The sequence below is a fragment of the Nilaparvata lugens genome, chromosome 5 (genome assembly GCF_014356525.2).
Source record: "Nilaparvata lugens isolate BPH chromosome 5, ASM1435652v1, whole genome shotgun sequence".
Taxonomy (NCBI): domain Eukaryota; kingdom Metazoa; phylum Arthropoda; class Insecta; order Hemiptera; family Delphacidae; genus Nilaparvata; species Nilaparvata lugens.
This window is the reverse complement of record NC_052508.1, coordinates 14712290-14728025: the sequence shown is the minus strand read 5'-3', so window position 1 is coordinate 14728025 and position 15736 is coordinate 14712290. Positions and strand designations below refer to the sequence as shown.

The following is a 15736-nucleotide window of genomic DNA, read 5'->3' as shown; positions in this document are numbered from 1 at the left end:
GACAGTGTGATACTGATATCATAAGATTAGCACAAGCTGATAAAAAGTGAAATGCGCGGCGCATAACTCTGTACGCACCTTCAAAGCGACTTAATCCTAAAACCTGAAACAGGGTTCCAGACAAAATTGTTTATCCTGTTTACAAATTGAGGTGATGGTTTAACCAATAAATAATTTGCGAAATACCCTACAAGAATCTCAAGCTATAATCATATAATCCTTAAACCTAGTTGAAAAATACCATAGTTTATGAGTAAGCCTAAAAGTAGGTAGAATACACTTACATTTATGATGAAATTAGAAGAAATATATAGCCTAGTATAGAACCACTTTTACTTCATGAAAATCAATAACTTCTTATAAGTATTGAATTATTTTTTAAGAACTGAAAGTGGTGAGAAGTGTGATCCAATGTAGGCTCGGACCAAGTATAGTTCATCCGAATTCAGTATCAGATTAGATCTGTACTAAACTTGGAAAAAAAATTAGGATATGTGGTGCTTCCGAGAAACTTTCAATGGAGCAAAACAGGGTACCCGAAAAATAAACAAAATTAAATATAATAATAAAATAATTTTCTAATTATTGGTACATACGTTCAAAATTTGAAAATTCATAACTTAAAATAAAAGACAAATTAAAATTCATTGCAGAGTGCTGACCTTACATCTAAATTTGTAATGGAAACTTTCAGCCTAAAATAGTTATAAATATTGATATTTTTCAGCCTAAAATAGTTATAAATATTACATTTGTGTTGTGTGTGATGTGAAAAACACAAATTCAAATTGTCGACCACTTTTATTAATATTGAAAGAGCGTTAGCGAGTTCTTACTTTTGACTCAAGGTCAAAGTCGTTATTCCGTCTGTATGTTTGACAGTGAATTTTGAAAGATTTGATCAATCAGCTTCAAATTTTGAACATATATTCTTCCACCCTTTTACAGATCAAGTTCGTTGGGCAACAAAATTTAGCGACTCCTTCAAACTTTTTCAGGATATAACAAATAACATTGAAAGTGCATAAGAAAAAAAATGATGTGATTCATCATTTAGTCAGCTGCAATTAATTCATTGCATGCAATTACAAAAGTTTTATTTATTTATTTATTTACAATGCAAATGAAACTAATGTAATAACATTGGTAGATAAAATAATAAGGTAGTCCTTGTGCTATTTTTCTTCCAAATTTATAGGTGACAAAGTCCAAGGTTACAATTTATATAATAAGAACTAAAAAATACAAAAAAAATCTATCCTGAATATAATTCAAAGAACAAAAGTACTGATAAAAATCGAGGTAGTCAGGCCAAGTTAACCAATAGTTTAAATATAATAATAATATAAACAGATTAAAGCAAAGGCAAATGAATTAGGCTTACATCATTTAGCCATTTGATTAAATTAATCAAATTGAGGACCTTCAATGAATGATCTTAGTGTATATTTGCTTTTAGAGATATATAGATGATTTTATAAGGTATACTCATAGGTCTTAATGATTTTCATTGATTTCATTTATTACATTAGTTTCATTTGCATTGCAACAGTATAGGTCATACTGTTCACAGAAGTACTAGTTATATTACAGATGGCTTATATAATAATATAAGTGGTTGACAGTTTCAATTTGTGTTTTTAATTAATCATAAATATGTTGTGATGGACTCGGTAGCTATTTGCCAGGGACACTGATTTGAAAAACACATCATATTAGGTTGAGTAACTGTATTTGAAGTATCTACATCTACTCATTTACATACACCAGCCTAATTACTGATTGATTAACGATTATTCATATAACTGCCTACAAATAGGCTATTCCAAATCAACATCTATTGCTTGTTAATAAAACCTTTACGTAATTTTCAAGAGAAGGGTTTCATCTAGTCAAAAGGTTAAAAAAGGTAGGTTCTTGACCTGAAGTAAATCCAAATGATAGAATCCCTCTTCTTCATTGATTTGTTTCCACTTACTTCTTTATAAAGTGGAAGCTCGATATAGTATAGTGACCGATCAAAAAATGTACAATTACGAGGTCTGTAATGAATCGGGGTGTACAATAGTATCCAAGTTGAAAGCTATATGGACGTTTCAAGAGAGTAGAGAAAAAAATTACTATAACGGGGTAAACTATATTGAGGTTCCACTGTACTATCAAATTTGCATCAAATAAGAAAATTGAAAAAAATAAGGTCTTGTCATAAAGCTAGAATCTTCTCCAATACTTGAATCAATTATCAAAATATTATTTAAAAAAATAATATAAATTTATTATATAAATAAAAATAAAAATCTCAGTACCCTTTTTTGAATTATTTCATCACAACATGTTCCAACCAACATTCATGCCATTTTCAAGTGATATGAAGTAAATAATTACTTACATTACTCACTTGAGTTGTGATAAAATTATTCAAAAAATGGTTACTGAGTTTATTATATCTATTCATATTACAAGTAGCAATATACAGACAAGAGACAAATCTATTATAATTTTAAATATTACATATATTTATATATTATTGCTAGCAGGAACCCGTGCTTTGCACTAGGGGAAAATTTTGTGTTGTAAAATGGAATTTCAAGTCCACGAAACATGAAAATAAGCATAATTATTTATTATTTTGTCAAAATTACGTTGATAATCTTCATGATATCTTCAATTTGACAAAACTTTAATGTCCTTTGAATTCTTTAATTCCAAGTAATTTAATGTTGAACACAATTTGAAGCGATTTGACAAATCTATTAAACTCTTAAATTAGATAGAAATTTTGTTTTAGTGTACCGTACCACAGAGTCCCAACAGTTAGCACTACCATCGTTCAAAATTCTTGCTTCATTCTCAAACGTGACTTACCACTGTATATTATTTACTGAATTGTCTGTTTCAATATTAGAGCAAAACTTTCAATTCGGATTAAGATGCATACTATCAAACAGTACATTATCAAGTGTAAGATGGCAAAAATTACCATCTTGCTCTGTTGCACAAAAGCCTGTTGAATTCTTATCGTAATATGCAAGGGGAACCATTCAGAGAAACCTTCTCTAATCAGTTCTCGTGGCATTTAATCATGATTAACATTTAACAGGCTTTTGTGCAATCGGGCCCAAACCTTTTTTCAAAGAAACCTTCTCTGAACAGTTCTTGTGGCATTTAATCATCATTAAAAATTAACAGGCTTTTGTGCAATAGGGCCAAACTAGATTAAAGTGTACAGATGGTGAACTTACCATCTCTTTAAATTATTCATCACATCCAATACTAAACTGTAGCCAAAATTACAGTTTGTGACTTTTGCTGAATAGACAGTTTCAATATTCTATAGTGAGATCCATGTTATAAATTCAGTACCTTTTTTTCAATATGAATAATTACCACAATATCAACTTCTCAACTACACAAAAAGTGAAAAAAAAATTCAGTACCTGATTAGCATCGATTCCCTATCCTTGTCTGCCATTACACAAAGCAAATAGATCTATCCTTTTCTACCTGAGGACCATCGCAAAATCGTTTGTACACTATGGAGAAATACAAAAACAATCCGGAAGATATTTGATTGGGTTGACGCTCGGTGATCAGCCAATTGGAGAGCTTCCTGCCCTGCCGACTAGTCTGAAAAACACCTCATGTGGCTTGACTCCAAGCTTATCTTCCGATAAAAAAGAAAAAGGGTTCAAATCCCGGCCCGGGCAACATATTTATCTCGGGCCACTCCCGTGTTTCGGATGGACACGTTAAGTCGTCGGTCCCGATTGCTTAAAAATCAGTCGTTAGGTCATGTCAGAGGCCCTGAAATTGATCAGTTGCGACCTGAAAACTCTGACAACAGACCTGAGCCAGCCAGGTCACTCGATATTATTATCTTCCGATATATGCTGATGTTCCAAATACTAACTACCAAGCATTGCTTAATTTTGTAGTATTTTTTGACGAAAATAAAACTGAACTAAACATAGAAGACGGCGGAGACAGAGAAGTGGCAACATTGCGTTCCTACCATTTCCACTAACTTCAGCCTACTTGATTTTGTAGTGTTTTTTGGCGAAAAAGAAACTAAACAAACATAGAAGATGATGGAGACAGAAGTGACCTCATTAATTTCCACTTTATAACACTTGCCACTTGCGAGCTGTGTGGCGGCGCATGCCCAACGCAGCAATGCTTGCGTCTGCGCCGTAATAGCTTGACTGGCAGAGTGACAAGGCGCGGCAGAGGCCGTCCTCGCAGTAACGAGAATGTGTCAACCGAGAATGCCTCGTACACGTGTCTCCTTTGTCGTAAAGTAATGCAGGACAGAGAGAGCGGCCGTAAACACGTACAGACTTCCCATGCTCTCAAGGAGCACAAGACCCATGACAAATGCGCAAGCGATGAGATTACTGAAGAAGACGCGAACAAGGATGCGGGAGAATGGAAATTGCCGAAGCGCACATAGAAGTCATTGGACTTGCTGGGAACTCTATTCGCCAGCGACAATGATGACGACTCGCCGTCCGACGATGAGGACTCTGACTTCACATGCGACGACCACGAGATCGAAGAGGCCGAGAAAGACGAGGATCTCGACTTGAAGAAGAGCGAATCTCGCCGCAAATCGCTGCGCAACTTTTGCACCGCACGTACAGCTTGAAGTGTCGTCGAGAATTTATCAAAAGAAAAATGCCTCATTTTGTCGCCAAGAGTATCGAACAAAAAATGAGGCTCAAACGAAAGACCCACTATTGAAGACCCAAGTCTAAATTGGAAGAAATTAATAGCCTGGATTTCAGATAAGTATTTTATGTGCATTTGAAAAGGCTATTATATAGCCTTTATTGAACTTTGAGAAAAATGATAATGCCCTTGAAGCTACAAGCAAGGCTCCCGCCCTTTCCATGAACTGTTTCTCAAAATTTATTCAATTGTCATTTTTCCTATGAAGCAGAGATGTTCTATTTCAGTTAGTTTGTTTGTTGATAATATATTCAACACAGTTATTATTCAGTCACTGTTAGTTTCGAATTATCTATTATCATTAATAATGTGAAAAAGTATCCAATTTCAATTCGGTTGATTCTTGTACTAATGATTTCCAATAATTTTATTAATACGATTATTGTCTCTAAAATAATGATGAAATTTTGAATAGTTCATAATAGGTTAATGATTCAAGATCAACGAATCGCTTACTGAATTAGTCAACACTTTCTTCTAGATGAATCTTTAAAAATTGAGCCATTCTCTTGGGGACACTATTATGTCATTGTTATTATTAGAGTTTATTCATTTCCATTACTTCCATAGATTAAGCAATAAAAATATTATGTTTATATATTGATACGTTTTCGATAATTATATCGATAGATGACTGATCTCTTTTGTATCTTGTAAGATAATTACAATGTTGTGTATAAAACACTTGAATTTCTTTAGTCTGGATAGGAAAGTTGGTCCTTATTATTATTACTTCAATTATCAAGTAGATAAAAATCGTGAGTAAATCATACTGATAGTACAATATTAAAGGTTCGTGATAAAATGATTTAATGAAATACTTCAAATTGCGGTTCTGAGTAAATATTTTGCACCCCGAATTTAACTATTCAGGTCTCTTTAAGCTCTTTAAGTGTAGCAAAAATCTGTTTTACAAATGCTCAAAATCCTTCAACAAAGTTCATTTAAAAGTTAACTGTCCGCTTTAAAACTTCTATTAATAATTGAATTGTATAGAAATCCAAGCTCTCACATTATAAAAGTAATGATAAAATTAATCAGCTAATGTTGTTAAAACATAGCTGTCATATCAAAAAAGATATTAGTATGTTCATTCTAGGGAATCGCCAGTATATCTATGTATATGAACCATTTTTGAAGCTGTTTATTGTTATTAATAGTAGCCTATAATTTATAATTTCGATTTCTAAGTTGGAATTACAGGATTAAACGTAGAAAAGATTTGTCGGATTTTAGAAAATCATTACCCAAGTCGGAGCGACTGTTGCCCGACTGACCTACCTGGTTGCCTGGCTGCCTAGTCTCCTTAGGCTCCCTAGTAATAGGGACCCAAGGCATTTATTGTAAAATAACTAATTCTCAACTCCGATGAATCTTTTATAGTCACCCTGTATAATATTTCAAAAATTTTGATGAAAAATTTAGTTTTGTATTAGTAAAACGTGTAACATTCATCTGTATGATAAAGTGATGTGCTACTATAGTAATATTGTAATTTGGACTAATATTAAGTGTATATTACCTACGAATTTTTTACATGAATCTCACCATAGATGTCAACCAAAAAGCATACTCAACTCAAACTAGGTCGCATACTATCAAGAGTTGTATAATATCAAACATACACAATAGAATTATAGTCCTTGTTATCCTAGTACTTCCTATTGGGTGCATACGCACTGAACATAGGTTGAGGGGCTGGAACAGGTTGAGCAGACTTCGGATTGAGACTGCGCAGTAGATCACCCTTGGAGAGCAGACTGTCTATAGCCTTTTGCACGTTGGGGTTAAGGAGGGGCGCCGGCGGCTGCTGCTGCTGCTGCTGATTGGCGGAGGGGACGTGGGTATTGGCGGAAGAGGCGTGGCTATTAGCGGGGGGTTCTGAGGCCGCGCCACGCCATTGGTCGGGAGCCGGCACGGGGGCGGGCGCTTCGTCGGCGGCTGGCACCGCCCCCTTTTTCTTCAGAATGTTCATGATGCGAGACTGGAGCTCCTGTTGTTTCACAACCGGTACAGCTGCTGACGCTGAGTTAGAGTTGGAATTCGATTCTGAAACACAATTCAATAAATAAAAGTAATTGGTGATTGGTTTCTTATATTTTGCTGAAAGTTTTTTTTGTATATTGTCGTTGAAGCACCAATAAAGAATTTTTAATTTGATTTGAAAATTAAGCTACTTTTATATTCGAAATGTGTACACCAACGAAAAATTCATACCTAGGAAAAAATTCACCTACTAGAGCCAAGCCACATGAGGCGTTTTTAGACTAGTCAACAGGGCAGGAAGCTCTACGATTGGCTGATTATCCACTGATTCCTGAACGCCAACCCAATCAGCTTTCCGATTGGCTGATTGGGTTGGCGTTCAGGAATCAGTTGATAATCAGCCAATCAGAGAGCTTCATGCCCTGACGACTTAGTTGAAAACCGCTTCATGTGGCTTGGCCCTTACTGTAGTCACATAGCTGTTTCATATCAAACAACTATAGCCATGTTTGATCTATAGTGATATTCACGTTATTAAATCAGCACCTGATTAACATTGGATTGCTATCCTAATCAGTCATTATAGAAAAGTCCATGTTATAATGGCAGTGGAGAAAAATTGGGGAACAGTGATGCCAATTATTTGCCTTGCCTCTGCCTTCTATAGAAGATAAGACCAGTATATCTGATGTAATATTGATTTTTGTTTAAAATTATGAATTATATTTTATAAGATAATTTTAAATAATGATTAAATAATAAATTTTCATATTTGAGATTGGATATTTTACTAATTAATAATATTTCTACATTGTTGAAAGCCGATTTGGCAACGTTGCAGAGCTAGAAAAGGATGGTGATATCTGCATTGTTGAATGATAGACAAGCAACACCAATGTTAATCAAATACTGGCATTATAACGTAGACCTCACTATACCACTGAAGCACATGCTTTGCCTGTCTAGTTAGTGTGCCAGGAGGTAGATTTTTCTTGAATATGCAGCTGCAGCTCAGCAACTTAGTTCCTCTAGTGTGGACACACCCATAAAAACATATGACATAATTATTGCCAGCATATGAGACAATTTCTCGTGGATTTTTGCTGCTGCTGCTCAGCAACTTAGTTGCTCCAGTTTGCACACGCCCATAGAAACAAAATAATAACAAATTGCCTACCTAGGTGCCGATTTCTCGTGGGTTTTATTAGCTGCTGCTCAGCAACTTAGTTGCTCTGGTGTGCACACACCCATAGAAACATATGAAATATTATTATTGCCAGCCTAAGAGCCGATTTCTCGTGGATTTCTGTTGCTGCTGTTCAGCAACTTAGTCGCTTCGATCTGCACACGCCCATAGAAACAAATAACAAATTGCCTACGTGGGTGCCGATTTCTCGTGGATTATAGCAGCTGCTGCTCAGCAACTTAGTCGCTTCGATCTGCACACGCTCATAGAAACAAATGACGAATTGCCTGCCTAGGTGCCGATTTTTCTTGAATGTTTGCAGCTGCTGCTCAGCAACTTAGTTGCTCTGGTGTACACACGCCCATATAAACACATGGCGAACTAACCTTTGAGTGAGGGCAGATCAGAGGCATCATCGCCCACTTCGAGTTTGAGCTGCTTTTCGCGCTTATCCTGCAGGTAGCGAATGACCTTGTCGTACTGCAACACTGTCAGCTGTCGGTTCTCCTTCAGTAGGTTGAACAGGGTCTGAATCGCATCCGGGTGCACCTGTACAATACAATAAAATATAACAATAGTTCTATTGATCAGAAAACAATAGTTCTATACAGAAAACAATATAAAATCTTGAAGTACCCTTTATTTTTTAAAAACTTCAAAATAGTTCAACAACTAGTTTCGACCCTAACTTAGGTCTATTTGAAATCAACTTGAAAATGACCAAAGTTAGGGTCGAAACTAGTCGTTGAACTATTTTGAAGTTTTTAAAAAATGAAGGGTACTTCAAGATTTTATATTGTTTTCATTAATTTTAAAAAGTAGCCCATGTGAGTCAAGAGTTTTTAGCATAATACAGAGTAGCGCACATGATTTTGAAATACTTCAATATGTTTCTATGTTTCTTATATGTTTTCTAGGTTAAATTTATCTAAAATTTCTACATCATAGGTTATCAATTTTCTTTTTAAAGTTTATGTATAATATAAATGTGTTTTTTATGAACTTCTAATGACTCGCAAGATGTATCTTTATAATTTTTTTTTTATTTTTGGCATGAAATCTTAAACAATATTAAAATGCCACAAAGTGGCATCCCGACACATATTCATATATAGTGGGGGCCACATTTTCTTAGATCAGCAAATAACCAACCAATTTTATTAATACTTTGTAAATAATTGTAGCTTATATGCTTTTTGTAATCATGTCTATATTTTGAATAAACTCCTCTGGTCGTGTTGTACCCTCGACCAGAGAAATTATTATTATTACTTGTCAAACTGTCAATTTCAGAAGTATTGGGAAAAAGTGCAGAGCGTGTAATTACTTACAATGAAAGTTCATAAAAAGACATCAATCATAATATTATATTACAAACAGTTTTTTCTTATGCACTTTCAATGTTATTTTTATCTGAAAAAGGACGAAGGAGTGAGTCAATTTTGTTATCCAACAAAATCGACATAGTCATTGAATCTGTGACTGGTTGAGATTCTTCTCACCTTAATTTTTTTAGCTTCGAGCCCTTTATTAGTTGAAGAGAATATCTAAATCTCAGTCATGGGTTACAGGGAGAATGAGATGACTCATTTAGTTTGTGAACTTTGAAGACAGTGCTCTATCCGGGCGTTTTGCTGGATAAATGTGAAAATTATTGTAAATCTAGCAACACACCCTGGCATCGTCTTGGGCCATGACGAGATACGCGCAACGTGCGTAGATGGAGTGATTCAGTATTAAGATAACGTTTATGTTTTTTTTAATTGCTGTGACCTCACGGCTGGGGAAACTAGATGTAGTTTAATTATTTAATTGACGTGTCATACACTGTTGGAGCTATGCTCAAATTATACAGTTTCACAAAATAATAAAGAAAAATAATAAAGACAAAATAATAAGAAGAATAATAATCTATATATATAAAAGCGAAATGGCACTCACTCACTCACTCACTCACTCACTCACTCGCATAACTAAAAATCTACCGGACCAAAAACGTTCAAATTTGGTAGGTATGTTCAGTTGGCCCTTTAGAGGCGCACTAAGAAATCTTTTGGCGATATTTTAACTCTAAGGGTGGTGTTTAAGGGTTTAAAGTTCGTCTTTTAGCATGTATATTCTTCTTCTCCCAATCTCTTAATTATAATTGAAATTTCCATATCATATGTTACTATAGAACTATAATCTAGATAGAGTACCTCTTCGAAACAGTTGTTAACTGGCAACTAAATTAATAATTTTGTCAGGTTGGCATTAAGTTGAGTTGACTTTGTTAGGTTGGCACCAAGTTGAAGATTGAAATGCATTTATCGCGGAAAAATTGATTGGGCACTGCTACTTCAATCCTGGGAATATAATATTACTAGCCGTCAGGCTCGCTTCGCTCGCCATATCCGTTTGGCCAGACGTTTAGTCTGGACCCCCGACTGAATTGTCCTAACATATGATAAAAATCTGGTGTGGTACACTCACACAACTTTCCTTGCTCATTGAACTATAAGCCTCATTATCAAACGAGAATAATTTAGGGGAATAACATAATGACGATTGACGGCAACATATTTGCAACTACGATCAGACTACTGTACATGTGTATATACAATTGTTTTCAGAGTACTTTTTCCTTTATGTGAATTGTGAAATTCGATGATTTTTTTGAAATTTGTCAAAACAGCTGTTCTACAGATGAAATATCTTGACTATGACTGTGTTCTTTTTATAAACTGCTCTACCTACCGTACCCACGGTATATGGAAGAAGAAAAAGTAAAAACCGTGTACCTACCTATCTCATGCACGAGAAGGAGGTTACAAAGTCCATTTCTCAAGGATTGGGTGGACCCCCCATTAGTACCCCAGGAAAAAGACTCATGTCAGTTGATAGAGCTAATAAATAACTATACAGGGTATGGATTTGAAAAAAATCGTTAGAGCCGTTTTCGAGAAAAACGTGAAAAACATGGTTTTTTAGTAACTATCCGCCATTTTTTCCGCCATCTTGAATTGAATTTTATTGAATTTCTTGTTGTCGGGTCCTCATGGTATAAGGACTTAAGTTTAAAATTTCAAGTCGATCGGTTAATTAGGAATGGAGTTATCGTGTTCACAGACATACACACATACACACACACACACATACACACACACACACACACATACACACACACAGACCAATACCCAAAAACCACTTTTTTGGACTCAGGGGACCTTGAAACGTATAGAAATTTAGAAATTGAGGTACCTTAATTTTTTTCGGAAAGCAATACTTTCCTTACCTATGGTAATAGGGCAAGGAAAGTAAAAATGCTCAAATGAAAAATGCAGGCGAGCGAAGCGAGCCTGCTGATCTCATTTTTGGACGATCCAGTCGGGGTCCAGGGGGCGGAGCCCCCTGGCTAGACGGATATGGCGAGCGAAGCGAGCCTGACGGCTAGTGATAATAATAATAATAAGGACCTTGTTTTGAAGTACAAAATAATTAATCAGAAGCTGCCCTACTACTCATACCAGCCATCCCCAGTCATGGAGAATAAGACACATAAGTTATACTTGGACCGGTCGGTGCTGACAGACAGAACAGTTGCTCATAATAGACCAGATATCATTCTTATGTATAAGGTAGCCAAGGAAACAACACTGATAGATGTTGGCATACCATGCTGCCACAACTTGGACTAGTATTATAATGAAAAGGTCTCCAAGTACCTTCCCTTGGTTGCTGAGATCAAGGATGTCTGGATGCAAGAAAAGGTAATAATTGTTCCTGTCATTATCTCCACGGTTGGAGTTGTAACTAGAAAAGTGTCAGCAAATCTTTGTCAGATGGAATATCAAAAAGTGCAGAATATGCCATGGAAAAAGCAGTTGTTCTCAGCACAGTATCCATTGTGAGATCATTTTTGAACATTTCAGTTTAGTAATGCACCAAAGTCTTGCCAAAAGCTGACTTTGACTGCAATAAACACTCACTTGGCATGTGATGAATAAAATGAAAATAATAATAATAATTTACCTGTAAAAAGGTTTGAAGAATGAATACGTGATCAAAATTTGAAGCTGATTGATCAATTCTTTCTCAAGTTATTGTATAACATACAAACAAAAGGACAACTACTTTGGCCTTGAGTGAGTCGAAAGTGAGAGCTCGCTAACGCTCGTTCAATAAAGAATTCAGTTTAATATGTTAAAATAGATTATAATGACCTCGTATCCGCCAATTGTACCAGGCAGTTCTCGTTCTCCACGCATGTAGCTCTGGAACGTCCGCCTAATTAGGCTGACCGCGTCTTCCAAGGGCATGTTGCGGTGCTCTGAAATACACCAATTTATTCTTTTCTCATATAACCACAAAATCAATAAACAAGAAGAAAAAATGAAGATACATTCTAGGTGTTGTTAACTTTCAAAAACAACCGACTATCTTCATATAAACGTATTCATATAAATACGACTGTCTTCATATTTCAAGGCTCTGAAACACATTCATTAATTTCTCATACAAAAACAATATCAATATACAAAAAGAAAATCTGAAGATACAGGAAACAGTTCCATATGTGGTGCACGTATTATGGACATTGGAATCATCGATAGTACATCAAAATATCAAATCACACAAATGCTCTTTAGAACCTAGAACCTTAATAATGTTTTAAAGGTAAAAAGGGCATGTTAGGGGTTTGCTTTTGAATGACAGTATTTTGATATTATTCGAAATACAGTGCACAGATATGATCTTATAATGGTGCTACATTCGATATTTTTAATATCGATAATACATACACCAGAACCACAAGTAACTGTCCCCAAGATACGTTCTTTAGTGAGGTCTACGTTATAATGGGTGTGTACGATTGACAATAGTGTAGCTGTCCTTGTCTATTATGCAACAAACCAGATAGCGCTATATCTCTCTAGCTTTGCAATGTTGTCAGTTTGCCAGAGATATTTAATTTTTACTTTTGACAGTGACTGTACAAATGTAAACAAACAATTCTCAGCCGCCATTTTTTCTTCATTCTAACAAAATACTTCATTAAAGAAGTCGAATACTGTAATTGATTTAAAATGCATTTTTGAATAAAATAAATAATTTTTATGTATTACCATATGAGAAACACAAATTATTCCTGAAATGACCATTTAAAAGTTGATAACTTTGACCATCCTAGACTCATCCATGGTTCAGTTTACCGGAATAAGTTAGGCCTACACTGGTACCGGTATAAATAATATTGAAAGGTTAATACAGAATAATTTCCATTGAAATTAACTTATCATAAATAGGATTTTTTCTATTAGGCTATTTTAAAGAAATTGGAATAGAATACCCATCGAGCAACATCATTTCTGTTGTTTTGAAGTTCAGATTGGTGTATCACAGCTTTTTAAATTAGCCGCCATTTCAGGTTTGTATGAAAATAAAAATGTGATCTCAAAGCAAATTTTCGAATCAAATCATGAAAAAATATATTTTATTGATGAATTTAATTGTTTTGACATAAAATTGATTATTTTAACAAAGAAATGGAAACTAATATTACATCAAATTTGATGGGATGAATTGAGTAACAGCTGTGTACACTCAGTGACAAAATGGAGTCAACTCGGCAACGTTGTTCTCCTGTCTTTCTTCACTGCCATTAGAAAGTGGACCTCACTATAGGCGTTGTTATATTTCAAAACCAACCGATTGGCTTCATATTGGAAGGCTCTGAATCACATTAATTAATTTCTTATACAGCTACAAAATCAATAAACTAGTAGAAAAATTGAAGATACGTACTATGCGTTGTTAACTTTCAAAAACAACTGACTGTCTTCATATTCCAAAGCTCTAAAACACATTCATTCATTTCTCATACAACTACAAAATCAATAAACTAAAAGAAAGGCTGGAAAGTTTTTGACGCGAGGAAACCACTCACAACGTTTGTCGGTCTAATTAGCCTGACCTTGATGTTGTCCGTAGAGTATGTTGACAGTGAGACTCCTATGCTGCTCATTGGTGGGTGTGATCACAATGGCGTAGAGTGCGCCTCGCCCCGAAATGTTGGCCAATATTCGGCCCAGGGGCACATCATCGTTCGGAAACAGCACGTCCACCGTTAATCCGATTTCTTTCAGACGTCTTTCGATGTAGTCTGCGTAGCCCCTGAATCAAAAGAAACAAAACATTTTATTTATTCATTCATTCATGTAACAACTACAGACATTCGCACAAAACTGCTCTAATCCCTACTTCAGAATTGACAGTCTAGAGTGAGTTGAAGATTTGATTCACACACAATTTCATGGTTTTGGAAACGAGACGAGGCCGCCGAAAACAATAAGGCTTGACACACACCAGTTAGTCAAGACAAGACATGATCAGACACAATACTTCACATTGCTGCTTATGACGCAACACACACCGATTGCTATTAGACATGTCTTCATAAGCAACTATGTGAAGTATTGTGACTGAACGTGTCTGATCATGACTTGTCTTGACTAACTGGTGTGTGCCTAGCCTAATTGTAGAGATTTTAGTGACTCTTCAGCGGTCGCCTATTGTTATTTCGATATAATTGTAATTTCGACATCTTCGTGGCCTATTGTTGATGAATCTGAAATTCCCCACCCGGTGGAATATATTGGTGGACCATTCTGGTTACCTGAATGCACTATCAGCTATATACCAGCTACTATTGATGGGGTAGCGGAAATTGAGAAAAATAGTGTAGTAGTAAAGAGTAGGAACGCTAATAGAAGAAACCTTATAATAATGCAAATAATTTATAGTTTTTGTTTACTGAATTACTGTTTCAACTTTCAATGCGTTAAATATTTATGAAGCTGTGTGTACAGAGCTACGTCAGTACACAGCTTGAAAGAAATTTGAGTTCCATCAAATGATTCATTGGAATAATACACTTACAAGTAGGCCTACTCGATCAAGTATTCAGATTAAATTCTATAAAAATATTGTATTTTTATCATTGTACAAATAATGTAAGAAGCAAAGTAAGAGATAAATTAGTGCTCGCTAACGGCTATAAGTGCCTTCCAGCAACGAGGAGAAGGGGCCACTGATGAAGCGGAATTAGAGAACAATATAGTATGTTAGTGAGGAGAGTTGAAGGATGAACCTTCTTTGCCCTTTACGGAACAATACCACCCAAGGGAAGGTAGTAATTATTGAATGCAATATGAACAACTCTTTTTTATGAGGTGAATAATTTTTTCCAATATTTTCCAGTTTCTCAATGATAGGGGAGTGATAATTATTTGTATAGGTCTTCTAAGGAACCATTATCTACAACTGGTACCAAACAACTACACTTCAAATCCAAACTACCGTTTTAATACCAGTACACAATTTATCTGTTTCTTACAGCTGTTAACTTAAGATGCTAAATCATATTATCACAACATGATCTTGAATCATGATCATCTTTCCGTTCTTCGGCAGCCGCTCGGCCGACAATTTCGAAAACATAGGTCTGTAAAATGGATTAATAATTATTAGCCCCCCTATTAAAATTTCTGGTCAGAAATCATTCCCAATATTCACACAACATATTCCCAACATACATATAATACTGTAACTTTCAGGATAAGTTATTGGTCGATTACTCTACCTTTTGACGTACAACTGGATTTCAACACCTCATAAGGGGGTGACTTGGGGGTTGTAACTCGAATATTTTAAATGTAAACACCCATTGTCTGGTACATCATTTTAAAGGTCTTTTTAAAACAAGTAAGATGACGTCAATAAAAATAAAGGCACCCCCTAAGGCACCCCCTTATGAGGGGTCGAAATCCAGTTGTAAGTCGAAAGGTAGAGTATTCG

General features: G+C 35.3%; 1 protein-coding gene across 2 annotated transcripts in view; it reads right to left on the bottom strand.

The window, feature by feature from the left end:
* Positions 1-3149: 3149 nt before the first annotated feature.
* Positions 3150-15736, bottom strand: part of LOC111062623 (nuclear receptor coactivator 5) — a 35299-nt gene continuing 22712 nt past the window's right edge. The window contains exons 8-11 of one of the 2 annotated variants that reach the window (XM_039427714.1): positions 13854-14053; positions 12103-12209; positions 8287-8449; positions 3150-6777 (exon numbers count right to left, since the gene is read on the bottom strand). In XM_039427714.1, coding sequence (XP_039283648.1) covers positions 6380-6777; positions 8287-8449; positions 12103-12209; positions 13854-14053 — 868 coding nt within the window. In that variant the 3' untranslated portion in view covers positions 3150-6379. The remainder of the gene's footprint in view (positions 6778-8286; positions 8450-12102; positions 12210-13853; positions 14054-15736) is intronic. The other variant, XM_039427712.1, reaches the window with a different exon arrangement.